Genomic DNA, 12,758 nt, shown 5'->3' with positions numbered 1-12,758 from the left:
GTAGACAAACACCCTGAGCCTTGTTGAAGTACAGCATGTTGGGGTTATAAGGTAGTGATCTGGGTTCATTAGGCAGTCTATGGTTCTCAGTGGAATGTTCTCTGTTCTCTCCCAAGTTTCATCCAACCAACTGCACTGTGAAGGAGAACGGTGATGAGGAACAGCTCCACTATCTCCTGGCAAACCTCTTCAACTGTGCCCAGGTCATCTACTCTCGTCCCCCTCCCTGCCACTCATCACAAACAACCCTAGAGCTTTGCTGAGAGGACTGATGTAAACTCTGTCAACTCTGCATAGTCCAGTACCTCATATTATTATTTATTGTATTATTTAAATGTATTATGACAGTTATTTTTGTACTATTTATGAATAAATTAACTTGTAAAAGTGGCAAAAATTATTGTTCTAAATGTGGTTTATTAAGTGTGTTGATACTACTACACCATGTATTTTCTAGACTTGACCCATTCCTGACTCTCGCCTCAAACTACATTTCATAATGTGGAATCACTGAAATGTCTGGTAGTCGCCACACTAAAGCACCAGTAAAACACAATCTTTAACATTAAACTATTTCATGTGTGTGGACAACCAGGCAAATCGTGGAACAAGGCAAATTCTTGGCAGTGACCATGTCGTTAAAGCATCAATCAATCATTCACATTTATTTTATAAAGCCCTTTTTACATCAGCAGTTCTCACAAAGTACTTTACAGATACCTAGCCTAAATCCCCAGAGAGCTTTACAGATACCCAGCCTAAATCCCCAGAGAGCTTTACAGATACCTAGCCTAAATCCCCAGAGAGCTTTACAGATACCTAGCCTAAATCCCCAGAGAGCTTTACAGATACCCAGCCTAAATCCCCAGAGAGCTGTACAGATACCTAGCCTAAATCCCCAGAGAGCTTTACAGATACCCAGCCTAAATCCCCAGAGAGCTTTACAGATACCCAGCCTAAATCCCCAGAGAGCTTTACAGATACCTAGCCTAAATCCCCAGAGAGCTTTACAGATACCTAGCCTAAATCCCCAGAGAGCTTTACAGATACCTAGCCTAAATCCCCAGAGAGCTTTACAGATACCCAGCCTAAATCCCCAGAGAGCTTTACAGATACCTAGCCTAAATCCCCAGAGAGCTTTACAGATACCTAGCCTAAATCCCCAGAGAGCGTTACAGATACCCAGCCTAAATCCCCAGAGTGCTTTACAGATACCCAGCCTAAATCCCCAGAGAGCTTTAGAGATACCTAGCCTAAATCCCCAGAGAGCTTTACAGATACCTAGCCTAAATCCCCAGAGTGCTTTACAGATACCAAGCCTAAATCCCCAGAGAGCAAGCTATGCAGAAGCACAGTGGCTAGAAAAAACTCCCAAGAAGGCAGGATGAAACCTAGAGAGGAAGTAAGAAGAAACCTAGCATGATTTCAATCTTTTAACATACTTTTATTTTCTTTTTTCGACTTATCTATTTTTTACTTTAACACGTGTTTTTTTAAATCGTAACTTCTTAAAGCATTGTTGGTTAAGGGCTTGTAAGTAAGCATTTCACTGTAAGGTCTACCTACACCTGTTGTATTTGGAGCATGTGACAAATAACATTTGATTTGTTCATTGACTATAGCTCAGCATTCAGCACCATTAGTACCCTACATGCTCATCATTAGGCTTGAGGCCCTGGGTCTGAACCCCACCCTGTGCAATTGGGTCCTGGATTTCCTGACGGGCCGCCCCAAGGTGATGAATGTAGGGAACAACACCTCCACTTCGTTGATCCTCAACACTGGGGCCCCACAAGGGTGCATGCTCAGCCCCCTCCTGTACTCCCTGTTCACCCATGACCGCATGGCCATGCACGCCTCCAACTCAATCATCAAGTTTGCACACGACGCAACAGTAGTAGGCTTGATTACCAACAATGATGAGACAGCCAAAAGGGAGGAAATGAAGGCTCTGCGAGTGTGGTGTCAGAAAATTACCTCTCACTCAAGATCAACAAAACAAAGGAGATGATCGTGGACTTCAGGAAACAGCACAGGGAGAACCCCCTTATCCACATCGACGGGACAGCAGTGGAGAAGGTATAAAGTTCCTCAGTGCACATATCACTGAAAACTGAAATGGTCCACACACACAGACAGTGTTGTGAACAAGGAGCAAAAGCGCCTCTTCAACATCAGGAGGCTGAAGATATTTGGCTTGGCACCTAAAACCCTCACAAACTTTTACAGATGCACAATCGAAAGCATCCTGTCGGACTGTATCACTGCCTGGTACGGCAACTGCATCACCCACAACCGCAGGGCTCTCCAGAGGGTGGTGCGGTCTGCACAACGCATCACTGTGAGCCAACTACCTGCCCTCCAGGATACCTACAGCATCCAATGTCACAGGAAGGCCAAAAAGACCATCAAGGACAACAACCACCCAAGGTCAGTACAGGTGCATCAAAGCTGGGACCTAGAGACTGAAAAACAGCTTTTATCACAAGGCCATCAGACTGTTAAAGAGCCATCACTTGCACAGAGTGTCTGCTGCCGACATATACATGTTATATATGTTAGTAATTTAGCAGATAATCTTATCCAGAGCCACTTACAGTTAGTTAATCCGTCTTAACATAGCTAGGTGAATACAAAACCTGAGAACAGTAATATTTTACACACACATTAAGGTACCTACAAACAATAATTTCTAATGAAATAACACAAATGTGAAAAATATATAGCGTTTTTAAATTAAACTTCATACATTTTCACTCTGTCAATCATCAAGTTTCAGTTTGATTGCTAAATGATCCTATGCAATATTACTTTCCATATAAGGACATCCTGGATGTTGATTGTCATAATTTTAGCTGTGACTTAGTGATCTCTATCTAATGTGCTCTGTGAGGAGTTTCAGTGTCAAGAGACAGTATAAGAGGCCTGTGACTGACGTTGCAAGTCAGTCACTTTTGAACCTTCTTCACCCCGAGGGCTGAGACTGTATCATAGCCTGCTACTACTACTACCATTACTACTACTGCTGTAAAGCCATGAAGACTGTCGCTCTCCTCTTCTCCTTTGCATTTGTGCTGGTCTTCACTGCGCCCACTGATGAGACTCATCTATTGCATAGGGTCATCTACGAGGTTAACAAGATCCTCAAAGGAGGTCTGGAGGTAAGCAGATTGAAATGTTGCATATGACAAGTGTTATAACAGCATTATAATCCATTGTATCTACAGTGTTATCAAATGTTGCTCTGCTCTATCGGATTAGAAAGCTTCTTGTTAAAAATGAGAGCAAAGGGGTCATGAAAAATTTACACAAATAACAAACATTTTGTGACATTTTGTTTCTAGTTTCAGGCCCTTTTGGACAGTCTGGTGCCGGCGGGTTTCGATCAAGATCGCTGCAGGGCAAACGGGGTAAATTGTATCCATAACCTTGATGAATAGGCCGAAAACATGGTAGACAACGTTCCATCATGGGCCGTTTTCCCCAGACACAGATTTAGCCTCGTCCCAGAGAATAAAAACCACGTTCGATGGATATTCACCATTGAAAGTGCTCTTTAGTCCCAAGACAAGCCTTCATTTGTGTCTGGATAACGGGACCCTCATGTCCATCAGTGATAACTACTGTTAACTTACCCATGTCAACACTTGTTGATGCAATCAGACACTTATTAGTGCTGACCAGAAAAGTGACAATGTATTTAATACATTTCTACAGGCTATTGTAGCCATTACAGCAGCAGATTCATCAATAATCATGACTTTCTCAAATTACAGCCTAAAGATTTCTGCATAGCTGAGACGATTCTGTCTGCCATGAGCCATAATAGGCACGGGATTCCATTCAACAACATATCTAAAATCAGTAGAGTGCTGAAGCAGTACAATAAGGTAAGGAATCATTCAGACAAATCTAAACTTGGTTGTGGGGTCTACTCTAGCCTGGGCTGCAAATTCTTGTCATGCCAAAGGAGTGGCATGATGGCACAAACAGACGGGTACCCGGGCTAGCTTAGGGGTAATTCAGTGAAATATCCAAAATGAGTAGAGATTATGTCTGTTCAACACAATGTATTTATATCTTGTAATGTTGCACACACTTGAACAGAACCCTGCTGCGTGTCAATCAAACAGTAACTACTACTCTGACTATTAAGCCATAACAATTATCAGTGTAGAAAAAGTCACTGAAAACATAGAGGACGGTGTTTCAGACATGGATAAAGTCTAGGCCTGGAATAAAAATAACTTTCATTGTAAAGTATCTTAATCTGAGTCCATTAAACTGGCTTCATCCTAGTCCAGGAAAATGACCCCATAATACAATACTATTTGATTCATCTGCAAAAAATCTTGTTTCTTTACACAAGGTGTACTGAGCACCATGCATGTTGTAGACAAACACCCTGAGCCTTGTTGAAGTACAGCATGTTGGGGTTATAAGGTAGTGATCTGGGTTCATTAGGCAGTCTATGGTTCTCAGTGGAATGTTCTCTGTTCTCTCCCAAGTTTCATCCAGCCAACTGTACTGTGAAGGAGAACGGTGATGAGGAACAGCTCCGCGATCTCCTGACAAACCTCTTCAACTGTGCACAGGTCATCTACTCTCGTCCCCCTCCCTGCCGCTCATCACAAACAACCCTAGAGCTTTGCTGAGAGGACTGATGTAAACTCTGTCAACTCTGCATAGTCCAGTACCTCGTATTGTTATTTATTGTATTATTTAAATGTATTATGACAGCTATTTTTGTACTATTTATGAATAAATTAACTTGTAAAAGTGGCAAAATTGTATTGTTGTAAATGTGGTTTTAAGTGTGTTGATACTACTGCACCATAGATTTTCTAGACTTGACCCATTCCTGACTCTAGCCTCAAACTACATTTCATAATGTGGAATCACAATCTTTAACATTAAACTATTTCATGTGTGTGGACAACCAGGCAAATCGTGGAACAAGGCAAATTCTTGGCAGTGACCATGTCGTTAAATCATCAATCTATCATTCACATGTATTTTATAAAGCCCTTTTTACATAAGCAGTTCTCACAAAGTACTTTACAGATACCCAGCCTAAATCCCCAGAGAGCTTTACAGATACCCAGCCTAAATCCCCAGAGAGCTTTACAGATACCCAGCCTAAATCCCCAGAGAGCTTTACAGATACCCAGCCTAAATCCCCAGAGAGCTTTACAGATACCTAGCCTAAATCCCCAGAGAGCTTTACAGATACCTAACCTAAATCCCCAGAGAGCTTTACATATACCTAGGCTAAATCCCCAGAGAGCAAGCTATGCAGAAGCACAGTGGCTAGAAGAAGGCAGGAAGAAACCTAGAGGGAGAAACCTAGCCTGATTCCAATCTTAAAACATGCTACATCACACGGCAACCAGATAAATCACACGGCAACCAGACAAATCACACGGCAACCAGACAAATCACACGGCAACCAGATAAATCACACGGCAACCAGACAAATCACACGGCAACCAGATAAATCACACGGCAACCAGATAAATCACACGGCAACCAGACAAATCACACGGCAACCAGACAAATCAAATCTAAAGAGACAAAGAAAGAGAGTGAGATTAGACATGTGCAATAATTTAATAAATTAACAAAAAAAGAGGGGGGGGGGGCTCAGTAGATGTAAACATTTGAAATACAGTAAATTCCAAAATAAAGACACTTTGCTTCCACTACAATACACCATGAACGATGAGCTGAAAAGGAAGAAATCACAAAGCCTGCCAAAAAAATGCCTTAGTTAGTGTTTAATGGACGAATGGCATTACTTTATAGACGGGTTAGCTGACATCAGGAAATGATGTGCGTCTCGACAAGACAGAAATCCGTGTGGCGTTACGATTCTGAACGTTCAGATAGCGAACAACAATGACAGAAAGCTGCAACGTGGGGAACCGTAAGAGGCTGGTTTCAGCTTGTAGTATCTCGTTATTAATGTCACGTTTTATTTTGAGGTGTTTCGACTGATGTCACGTCCATGCTAATATGGTGAAAATATCCTCGCTAGCCAACAACTTGTAAGGATGCATTTTAGAGATAAGCGCTCATTGTGCAAATGTATTCGTTTTCACTAAACAATTGGAGAGTAAATATAGTGTAGTTTGTCCCATTGTTGCGCACTTGTCTATGGAAGCGGCATGGCATGCATGCCCTACCCTTCAGACATAAAGAAGGAAACTAAGCGTAAAGCATACTTTAGACTCCCATACGTTTGATGCTTGAAATAAGGGCATTATAACCTGTGGTGCACATGTGAATCATTTCTGGAATCGTTTTTTTGTTAAAGGCCATCAGATGTATCCATTACATCCTGCCAGTAGGAGTGATGACATCGTCATCTCAAAACAGTGTTTGTTGTTGTCGTCGTCACTTTCGTCTTTGAAGACCTGTTCAAAAACCATGGCTTGTGCTCATCATAGACGAATCTCCCACGTCCCAAATGGGACCCTATTCCCTATTTAGTGCACTACTTTTGACCAGAGCATTACAGGACACCCTATGAGCCCTGGTCAAAAGTAGTGCACTATAATGGGAATAGGGTTTCATTTGGGACGCAGTTGGGTGTTGCCCACTGAACTGTGCTGATGACTACATTAAGACTCAACATTAAGCTGACTATCCTCAACAAGCCTCCCCTTATTATAATACAAGGTCCCCTTGACTTGAGCAGTCTAAGGGGCAGGTCCAAATGACACCCTATTCCCTATTTAGTGCACTACTTTTGACCAGGGCTCATAGGGTATCCCATAGGGCTCTGGTCAAAAGTAGTGCACTAAATATGGAATAGGGTGCACCATTTGGGACGCTGCTAAATCCTAAAGTAGTTTCTGCTGCCTGCTCCCTCCCTCCCTGACCGACCGACCAACCGTTTCCTCTCCTACCTCCCTCCCTCCCTGACCGACCGACCAACCGTTTCCTCTTCTCCCTTCACATTTAAAACCTTACTTGGCTAAACAGTGTATTAAGAAAATCTGTTTAAATAACGACAATAAAGATCTTCATGTTCGATTATTGACTGACTGCTGTTGTTCATTCTAAGGTAAAGTAGTGTAGATTCATTGACTGACTGTTGTTCATCCTAAGGTAAAGTAGTGTAGATTCATTGACTGACTGCTGTTGTTCATTCTAAGGTAAAGTAGTGTAGATTCATTGACTGACTGCTGTTGTTCATTCTAAGGTAAAGTAGTGTAGATTCATTGACTGACTGTTGTTCATTCTAAGGTAAAGTAGTGTAGATTCATTGCAGTACATGGGGCTCCAGCCCTGATTGGCTCTCTCACTGCAGCAGGGATTCCATCACAGCCTCGGGCTTCGCTGATCTTTTCCTGTTAGGAGATAAGAGGAGGGGTGCATCACAAATGGCACCCTTTCCCTATATAGTGCACTACTTTTGACCTAGGCCCATAGGGAATAGGGTGCCATTTGAGACGTAAATGAGATGATTTCGTCACTTGAGTGTCACTTGAGTGGGTTGAGTCACTGATGTGATCTTCCTGTCTGGGTTGGCGCCCCCCCTTGGGTTGTGCCGTTGCGGAGAACTTTGTGGGCTATACTCAACCTTGTCTCAGGATGGTAAGTTGGTGGTTGAAGATATCCCTCTAGTGGTGTGGGGGTTGTGATTTGGCCAAGTGGGTGGGGTTATATCCTTCCTGTTTGGCCCTGTCCGGGGGTGTCCTCGGATGGAGCCACAGTGTCTCCTGACCCCTCCTGTCTCAGCCTCCAGTATTTATGCTGCAGTAGTTAATGTGTTGGGGGCCGATGGTCAGTTTGTTATATCTGGAGTACTTCTCCTGTCCTATCTGGTGTCCTGTGTGAATTTAAGTATGCTCTCTCTAATTCTCTCTCTCTCGGAGGACCTGAGCCCTAGGACCATGCCTCAGGACTATTTGACATGATGACTCCTTGCTGTCCCCAGTCCACCTGGCCGTGCTGCTGCTCCAGTTTCAACTGTTCTGCCTTATTATTATTCGACCATGCTGGTCATTTATGAACATTTGAACATCTTGGCCATGTTCTGTTATAATCTCCACCCGGCACAGCCAGAAGAGGACTGGCCACCCCACATAGGCTGGTTCCTCTCTAGGTTTCTTCCTAGGTTTTGGCCTTTCTAGGGAGTTTTACTCCCTTATTACTGTTATCCTGGTTGGTATATTAGTACTCTTATCCTGGTTGGTATATTAGTACTGTTATCCTGGTTGGTATATTAGTACTATAATTCTGGTTGGTATATTAGTACTATAATTCTGGTTGGTATATTAGTACTGTTATCCTGATTGGTATATTAGTACTGTTATCCTGGTTGGTATATTAGTACTGTTATCCTGGTTGGTATATTATTCTGGTTGGTATATTAGTACTATAATTCTGGTTGGTATATTTGTACTGTTATCCTGGTTGGTATATTAGTACTGTTATCCTGGTTGGTATATTAATACTATAATTCTGGTTGGCATATTAGTACTGTTATCCTGGTTGGTATATTATTCTGGTTGGTATATTAGTACTATAATTCTGGTTGGTATATTAGTACTGTTATCCTGGTTGGTATATTAGTACTGTTATCCTGGTTGGTATATTATTCTGGTTGGTATATTAGTGCTATTATCCTGGTTGGTATATTAGTACTGTTATCGTAGTTGGTATATTAGTACTGTTATCCTGGTTGGTATATTATTCTGGTTGGTATATTTGTAATATTATCCTGGTTGGTATATTAGTGCTATTATCCTGGTTGGTATATTAGTACTGTTATCCTGGTTGGTATATTATTCTGGTTGGTATATTTGTAATATTATCCTGGTTGGTATATTAGTACTGTTATCCTGGTTGGTATATTAGTACTGTTATCCTGGTTGGTATATTAGTACTGTTATCCTCGGTGGTATATTAGTACTGTTATCCTGGTTGATATATTCGTACTGTTATCCTGGTTGGTATATTAGTACTGTTATCCTGGTTGGTATATTAGTACTGTTATCCTGGTTGATATATTAGTACTGTTATCCTGGTTGATATATTAGTACTATAATTCTGGTTGGTATATTAGTACTGTTATCCTGGTTGGTATATTAGTACTGTTATCCTGGTTGGTTTATTAGTACTATATTTCTGGTTGGTATATTAGTACTGTTATCCTGGTTGGTATATTAGTACTGTTATCCTGGTTGGTATATTAGTACTGTTATCCTGGTTGGTATATTAGTACTATAATTCTGGTTGGTATATTAGTACTGTTATCCTGGTTGGTATATTAGTACTGTTATCCTGGTTGGTATATTATTCTGGTTGGTATATTAGTAGTGTTATCCTGGTTGGTATATTAGTACTGTTATCCTAGTTGGTATATTAGTACTGTTATCCTGGTTGGTATATTATTCTGGTTGGTATATTTGTAATATTATCCTGGTTGGTATATTAGTACTGTTATCATGGTTGGTATATTAGTACTGTTATCCTGGTTGGTATATTAGTACTGTTATCCTGGTTGATATATTAGTACTGTTATCCTGGTTGATATATTAGTACTGTTATCCTCGGTGGTATATTAGTACTGTTATCCTGGTTGGTATATTAGTACTATAATTCTGGTTGGTATATTAGTACTGTTATTCTGGTTGCTATATTAGTAATGTTATCCTCGGTGGTATATTAGTACTGTTATCCTGGTTGGTATATTAGTACTGTTATCCTGGTTGGTATATTAGTACTGTTATCCTGGTTGGTATATTAGTACTGTTATCCTCGGTGGTATATTAGTACTGTTATCCTCGGTGGTATATTAGTACTGTTATCCTGGTTGGTATATTAGTACTGTTATCCTGGTTGGTATATTAGTACTGTTATCCTGGTTGGTATATTAGTTCTGTTATCCTCAGTGGTATATTAGTACTGTTATCCTGGTTGGTATATTAGTACTGTTATCCTGGTTGGTATATTAGTACTGTTATCCTGGTTGGTATATTAGTACTGTTATCCTCGGTGGTATATTAGTACTGTTATCCTGGTTGGTATATTAGTACTGTTATCCTGGTTGGTATATTAGTACTGTTGTCCTGGTTGGTATATTAGTACTGTTATCCTGGTTGGTATATTAGTACTGTTATCCTGGTTGGTATATTAGTACTGTTGTCCTGGTTGGTATATTAGTACTGTTGTCCTGGTTGGTACTACCACTATTGTTCATGGTGGATAACGATGTACCGGCAGCAGCTGGGAGACAGGCGCTGGTGGTGGTTTACCTTCGTCCAGTCTTGGGCCTACTACTCTTGGAGGTCCTGGGCCTCTCCAGCTTCATCAGTGACTGTCTCATACTCTCCTCTGTGTAGGCCAAGTACACATGAGACAGGTCCACCTCAAACGGCTGGTGGGGAGAGGGAGAGAGGAAGGAAAGGGGGATAGAGAGAGGGTGGAGGAGGAACATAAAGAGAGGGTCAAATAATATTATCCAGATGCACTATGCTTGCCTGTCTTCTTATGTCGGTGGGAACGAAGAACTCACATCTTTTTCTTTCTTGTCCGGCACGGGGGTCTGTTTTCTCATGTTGTTACCAGTGTACGCTACACACTTCTGAGGACCAACAAGTAAACAATGTCATAAGCATGAGGCAATCACACCAACGTGGCTCTGTACTGTCTATGTTAATGGAGAAACTCCCTCCCCTTAGCCTGACTATTCTCAGGTTAAATATTTCACTGTGGCTGTATGCAGAACTCACCAGCTGCCATTCCCCAATGTCCTCATTCCACTGTACATAGTTCTCAATCATCTCCTGCACCAGACAGGAAGAAGCAGGAACCATATTAGCATCAGTGCTAACTAAATACGCTCCCACACAAACATAAATGGACAGACACACATATCCACAGGTCTACGACATGTCGCACACACACACCCACCCAGGTCTACGACATGTCGCACACACACACCCACACAGGTCTACGACATGTAGACAGACACACACACCCAAACAGGTCTACGACATGTAGACAGACAGGTAGTTGTCACACACACACCTGGTATTCCTGTGGGATGAAGCTGTCTATGATGAGCATCTGCAGTCGTAGCTCTCTGCTGAGGTGGCGGATATTCTCCAGCAGGCCCTCGATCTCCCGGTGATGCTCCTGCTGCAGGTCGGCCATCTGACAACACAACAACAACCTCTCAACAACCACAACACTACCACTGAGCCAATGCCGTGTGTTGACGAAGAAATGAGCCAATGCCGTGTGTTGACGAAGAAATGAGCCAATGCCGTGTGTTGACGAAGAAATGAGCCAATGCCGTGTGTTGACGAAGAAATGAGCCAATGCCGTGTGTTGACGAAGAAATTAGCCAATGCCGTGTGTTGACGAAGAAATGAGCCAATGTCCTTTTGGTGAAGGATGTTTAGCATACCTTTGAAGTCTGTATTCTCAATAATTATTGAGAATGTATTAATTATGTGTTATACATTGAGTGTACAAAACATTAGGAACACCTGCTCTTTCCATGACAGACTGACCAGGTGAATCCAGGTGAAAGCGATGATCCCTTATTGATGTTACCTGTTAAATCCACTTCAATCAGTGTAGATGAAGGAGAAGAGACAGGCTAAAGAAGGATTGTTAAGCCTTGAGAAAATGGAGACATGAATTGTGTCTGTGTGCCATTCAGAGGGTGAATGGGCAAGACGAAAGATTGAAGTGCCTTTGAACAGGGTATGGTAGTAGGTGCCTTTGAACAGGGTATGGTAATGTCCACAAAGGGTATTAGTGATGCCTTTGAATCTTTCTGAAATTAGGAGCCACAGAAAAGGTGCCTTTGAACAGTGAAGGATGTTTAACAGGGTATGGTAGTAGGTGCCTTTGAACATTCTCAATAGGTGCCTTTGAGAATGTATTAGTATGTGTTGAACAGGGTATGGAGTAGGTGCCTTTGAACAGCTCTTTCCATGTATGGTAGTAGGTGCCTTTGAACAGGGTATGGTAGTAGGTGCCTTTGAATCCAGGGTATGGTAGTAGGTGCCTTTGAACAGGGTATGGTAGTAGGTGCCTTGAACAGTATGTAGATGAAGGGATGGTAGTAGGTGCCTGAACAGGGTATGGTAGTAGGTGCCTTGAGAAGGGTATGGTAGTAGGTGCCTTTGACAGGGTATGTGTCTGTAGGTGCCTTTCACAGGGTGAATGGTAGTAGGTGCCTTTGAAAGATTGGTAGTAGGTGCCTTTGAACAGGGTATGGTAGTAGGTGCCTTTGAACAGGGTATGGTAGTAGGTGCCTTTGAACAGGGTATGGTAGTAGGTGCCTTTGAACAGGGTATGGTAGTAGGTGCCTTTGAACAGGGTATGGTAGTAGGTGCCAGTTTCCAGGGTATGGTAGTAGGTGCCTTTGAACAGGGTATGGTAGTAGGTGCCTTTGAACAGGGTATGGTAGTAGGTGCCTTTGAACAGGGTATGGTAGTAGGTTTGAACAGGGTATGGTAGTAGGTGCCTTTGAACAGGGTATGAATAGTAGGTGTTGAAGAGGGTATGGTAGTAGGTGCCTTTGAACAGGGTATTAGTAGGTGCCTTAGGGTATGGTAGTAGGTGCCTTTGAACAGTCATGGTAGTAGGTGTTGAACAGGGTAATGATCCAGTAGGTGTTTGAACAGGGTATGGTAGTAGGTGCCTTTGAACAGGGTATGGTAGTAGGTGCCTTTGAACAGGGTATGGTAGTAGGTGCCTTTGAACAGGGTATGGTAGTAGGTGCAAAG

At 42.2% G+C, this 12,758-nt stretch overlaps 2 protein-coding genes across 3 annotated transcripts in view; one reads left to right on the top strand and one right to left on the bottom strand.

The window, feature by feature from the left end:
• Positions 1-2,958: 2,958 nt before the first annotated feature.
• On the top strand, positions 2,959-4,868 carry LOC127913894 (uncharacterized). The gene is made up of 4 exons (XM_052487619.1): positions 2,959-3,161; positions 3,345-3,410; positions 3,777-3,890; positions 4,509-4,868. Exons 1-4 carry the CDS (start codon positions 3,036-3,038, stop codon positions 4,653-4,655), a joined length of 453 nt encoding a protein of 150 aa, XP_052343579.1. The 5' UTR covers positions 2,959-3,035; the 3' UTR covers positions 4,656-4,868.
• Positions 4,869-5,596: 728 nt separating this feature from the next.
• LOC118363918 (kinesin-like protein KIF3A) overlaps positions 5,597-12,758 on the bottom strand; it is a 46,157-nt gene continuing 38,995 nt past the window's right edge. For both annotated transcript variants that reach the window (XM_052487615.1, XM_052487616.1), the window contains 5 exons: positions 11,044-11,169; positions 10,746-10,799; positions 10,529-10,597; positions 10,269-10,390; positions 5,597-7,355 (listed from right to left, as the gene is read on the bottom strand). In XM_052487615.1, the coding sequence (XP_052343575.1) occupies positions 7,307-7,355; positions 10,269-10,390; positions 10,529-10,597; positions 10,746-10,799; positions 11,044-11,169 (420 nt within the window). In that variant the 3' untranslated portion in view covers positions 5,597-7,306. The remainder of the gene's footprint in view (positions 7,356-10,268; positions 10,391-10,528; positions 10,598-10,745; positions 10,800-11,043; positions 11,170-12,758) is intronic.

The sequence above is a fragment of the Oncorhynchus keta genome, chromosome 30, assembly GCF_023373465.1.
Source record: "Oncorhynchus keta strain PuntledgeMale-10-30-2019 chromosome 30, Oket_V2, whole genome shotgun sequence".
In the NCBI taxonomy this organism is placed as follows: Eukaryota; Metazoa; Chordata; class Actinopteri; order Salmoniformes; family Salmonidae; genus Oncorhynchus; species Oncorhynchus keta.
Note: the sequence above shows the minus strand (reverse complement) of the source record. Positions and strands in the feature narration are given on the sequence as shown.

What these genes read in the sequence shown, in the direction of transcription:
- LOC127913894 (XM_052487619.1), top strand. Translation starts at nt 3,036, where the DNA reads ATGAAGACTGTCGCTCTCCTCTTCTCCTTTGCATTTGTGCTGGTCTTC. An exon ending in TCCTCAAAGGAGGTCTGGAG is followed by an intron (nt 3,162 to 3,344) that starts GTAAGCAGATTG and finishes TTTTGTTTCTAG; the next exon opens with TTTCAGGCCCTTTTGGACAG. An exon ending in TGCTGAAGCAGTACAATAAG is followed by an intron (nt 3,891 to 4,508) that starts GTAAGGAATCAT and finishes TTCTCTCCCAAG; the next exon opens with TTTCATCCAGCCAACTGTAC.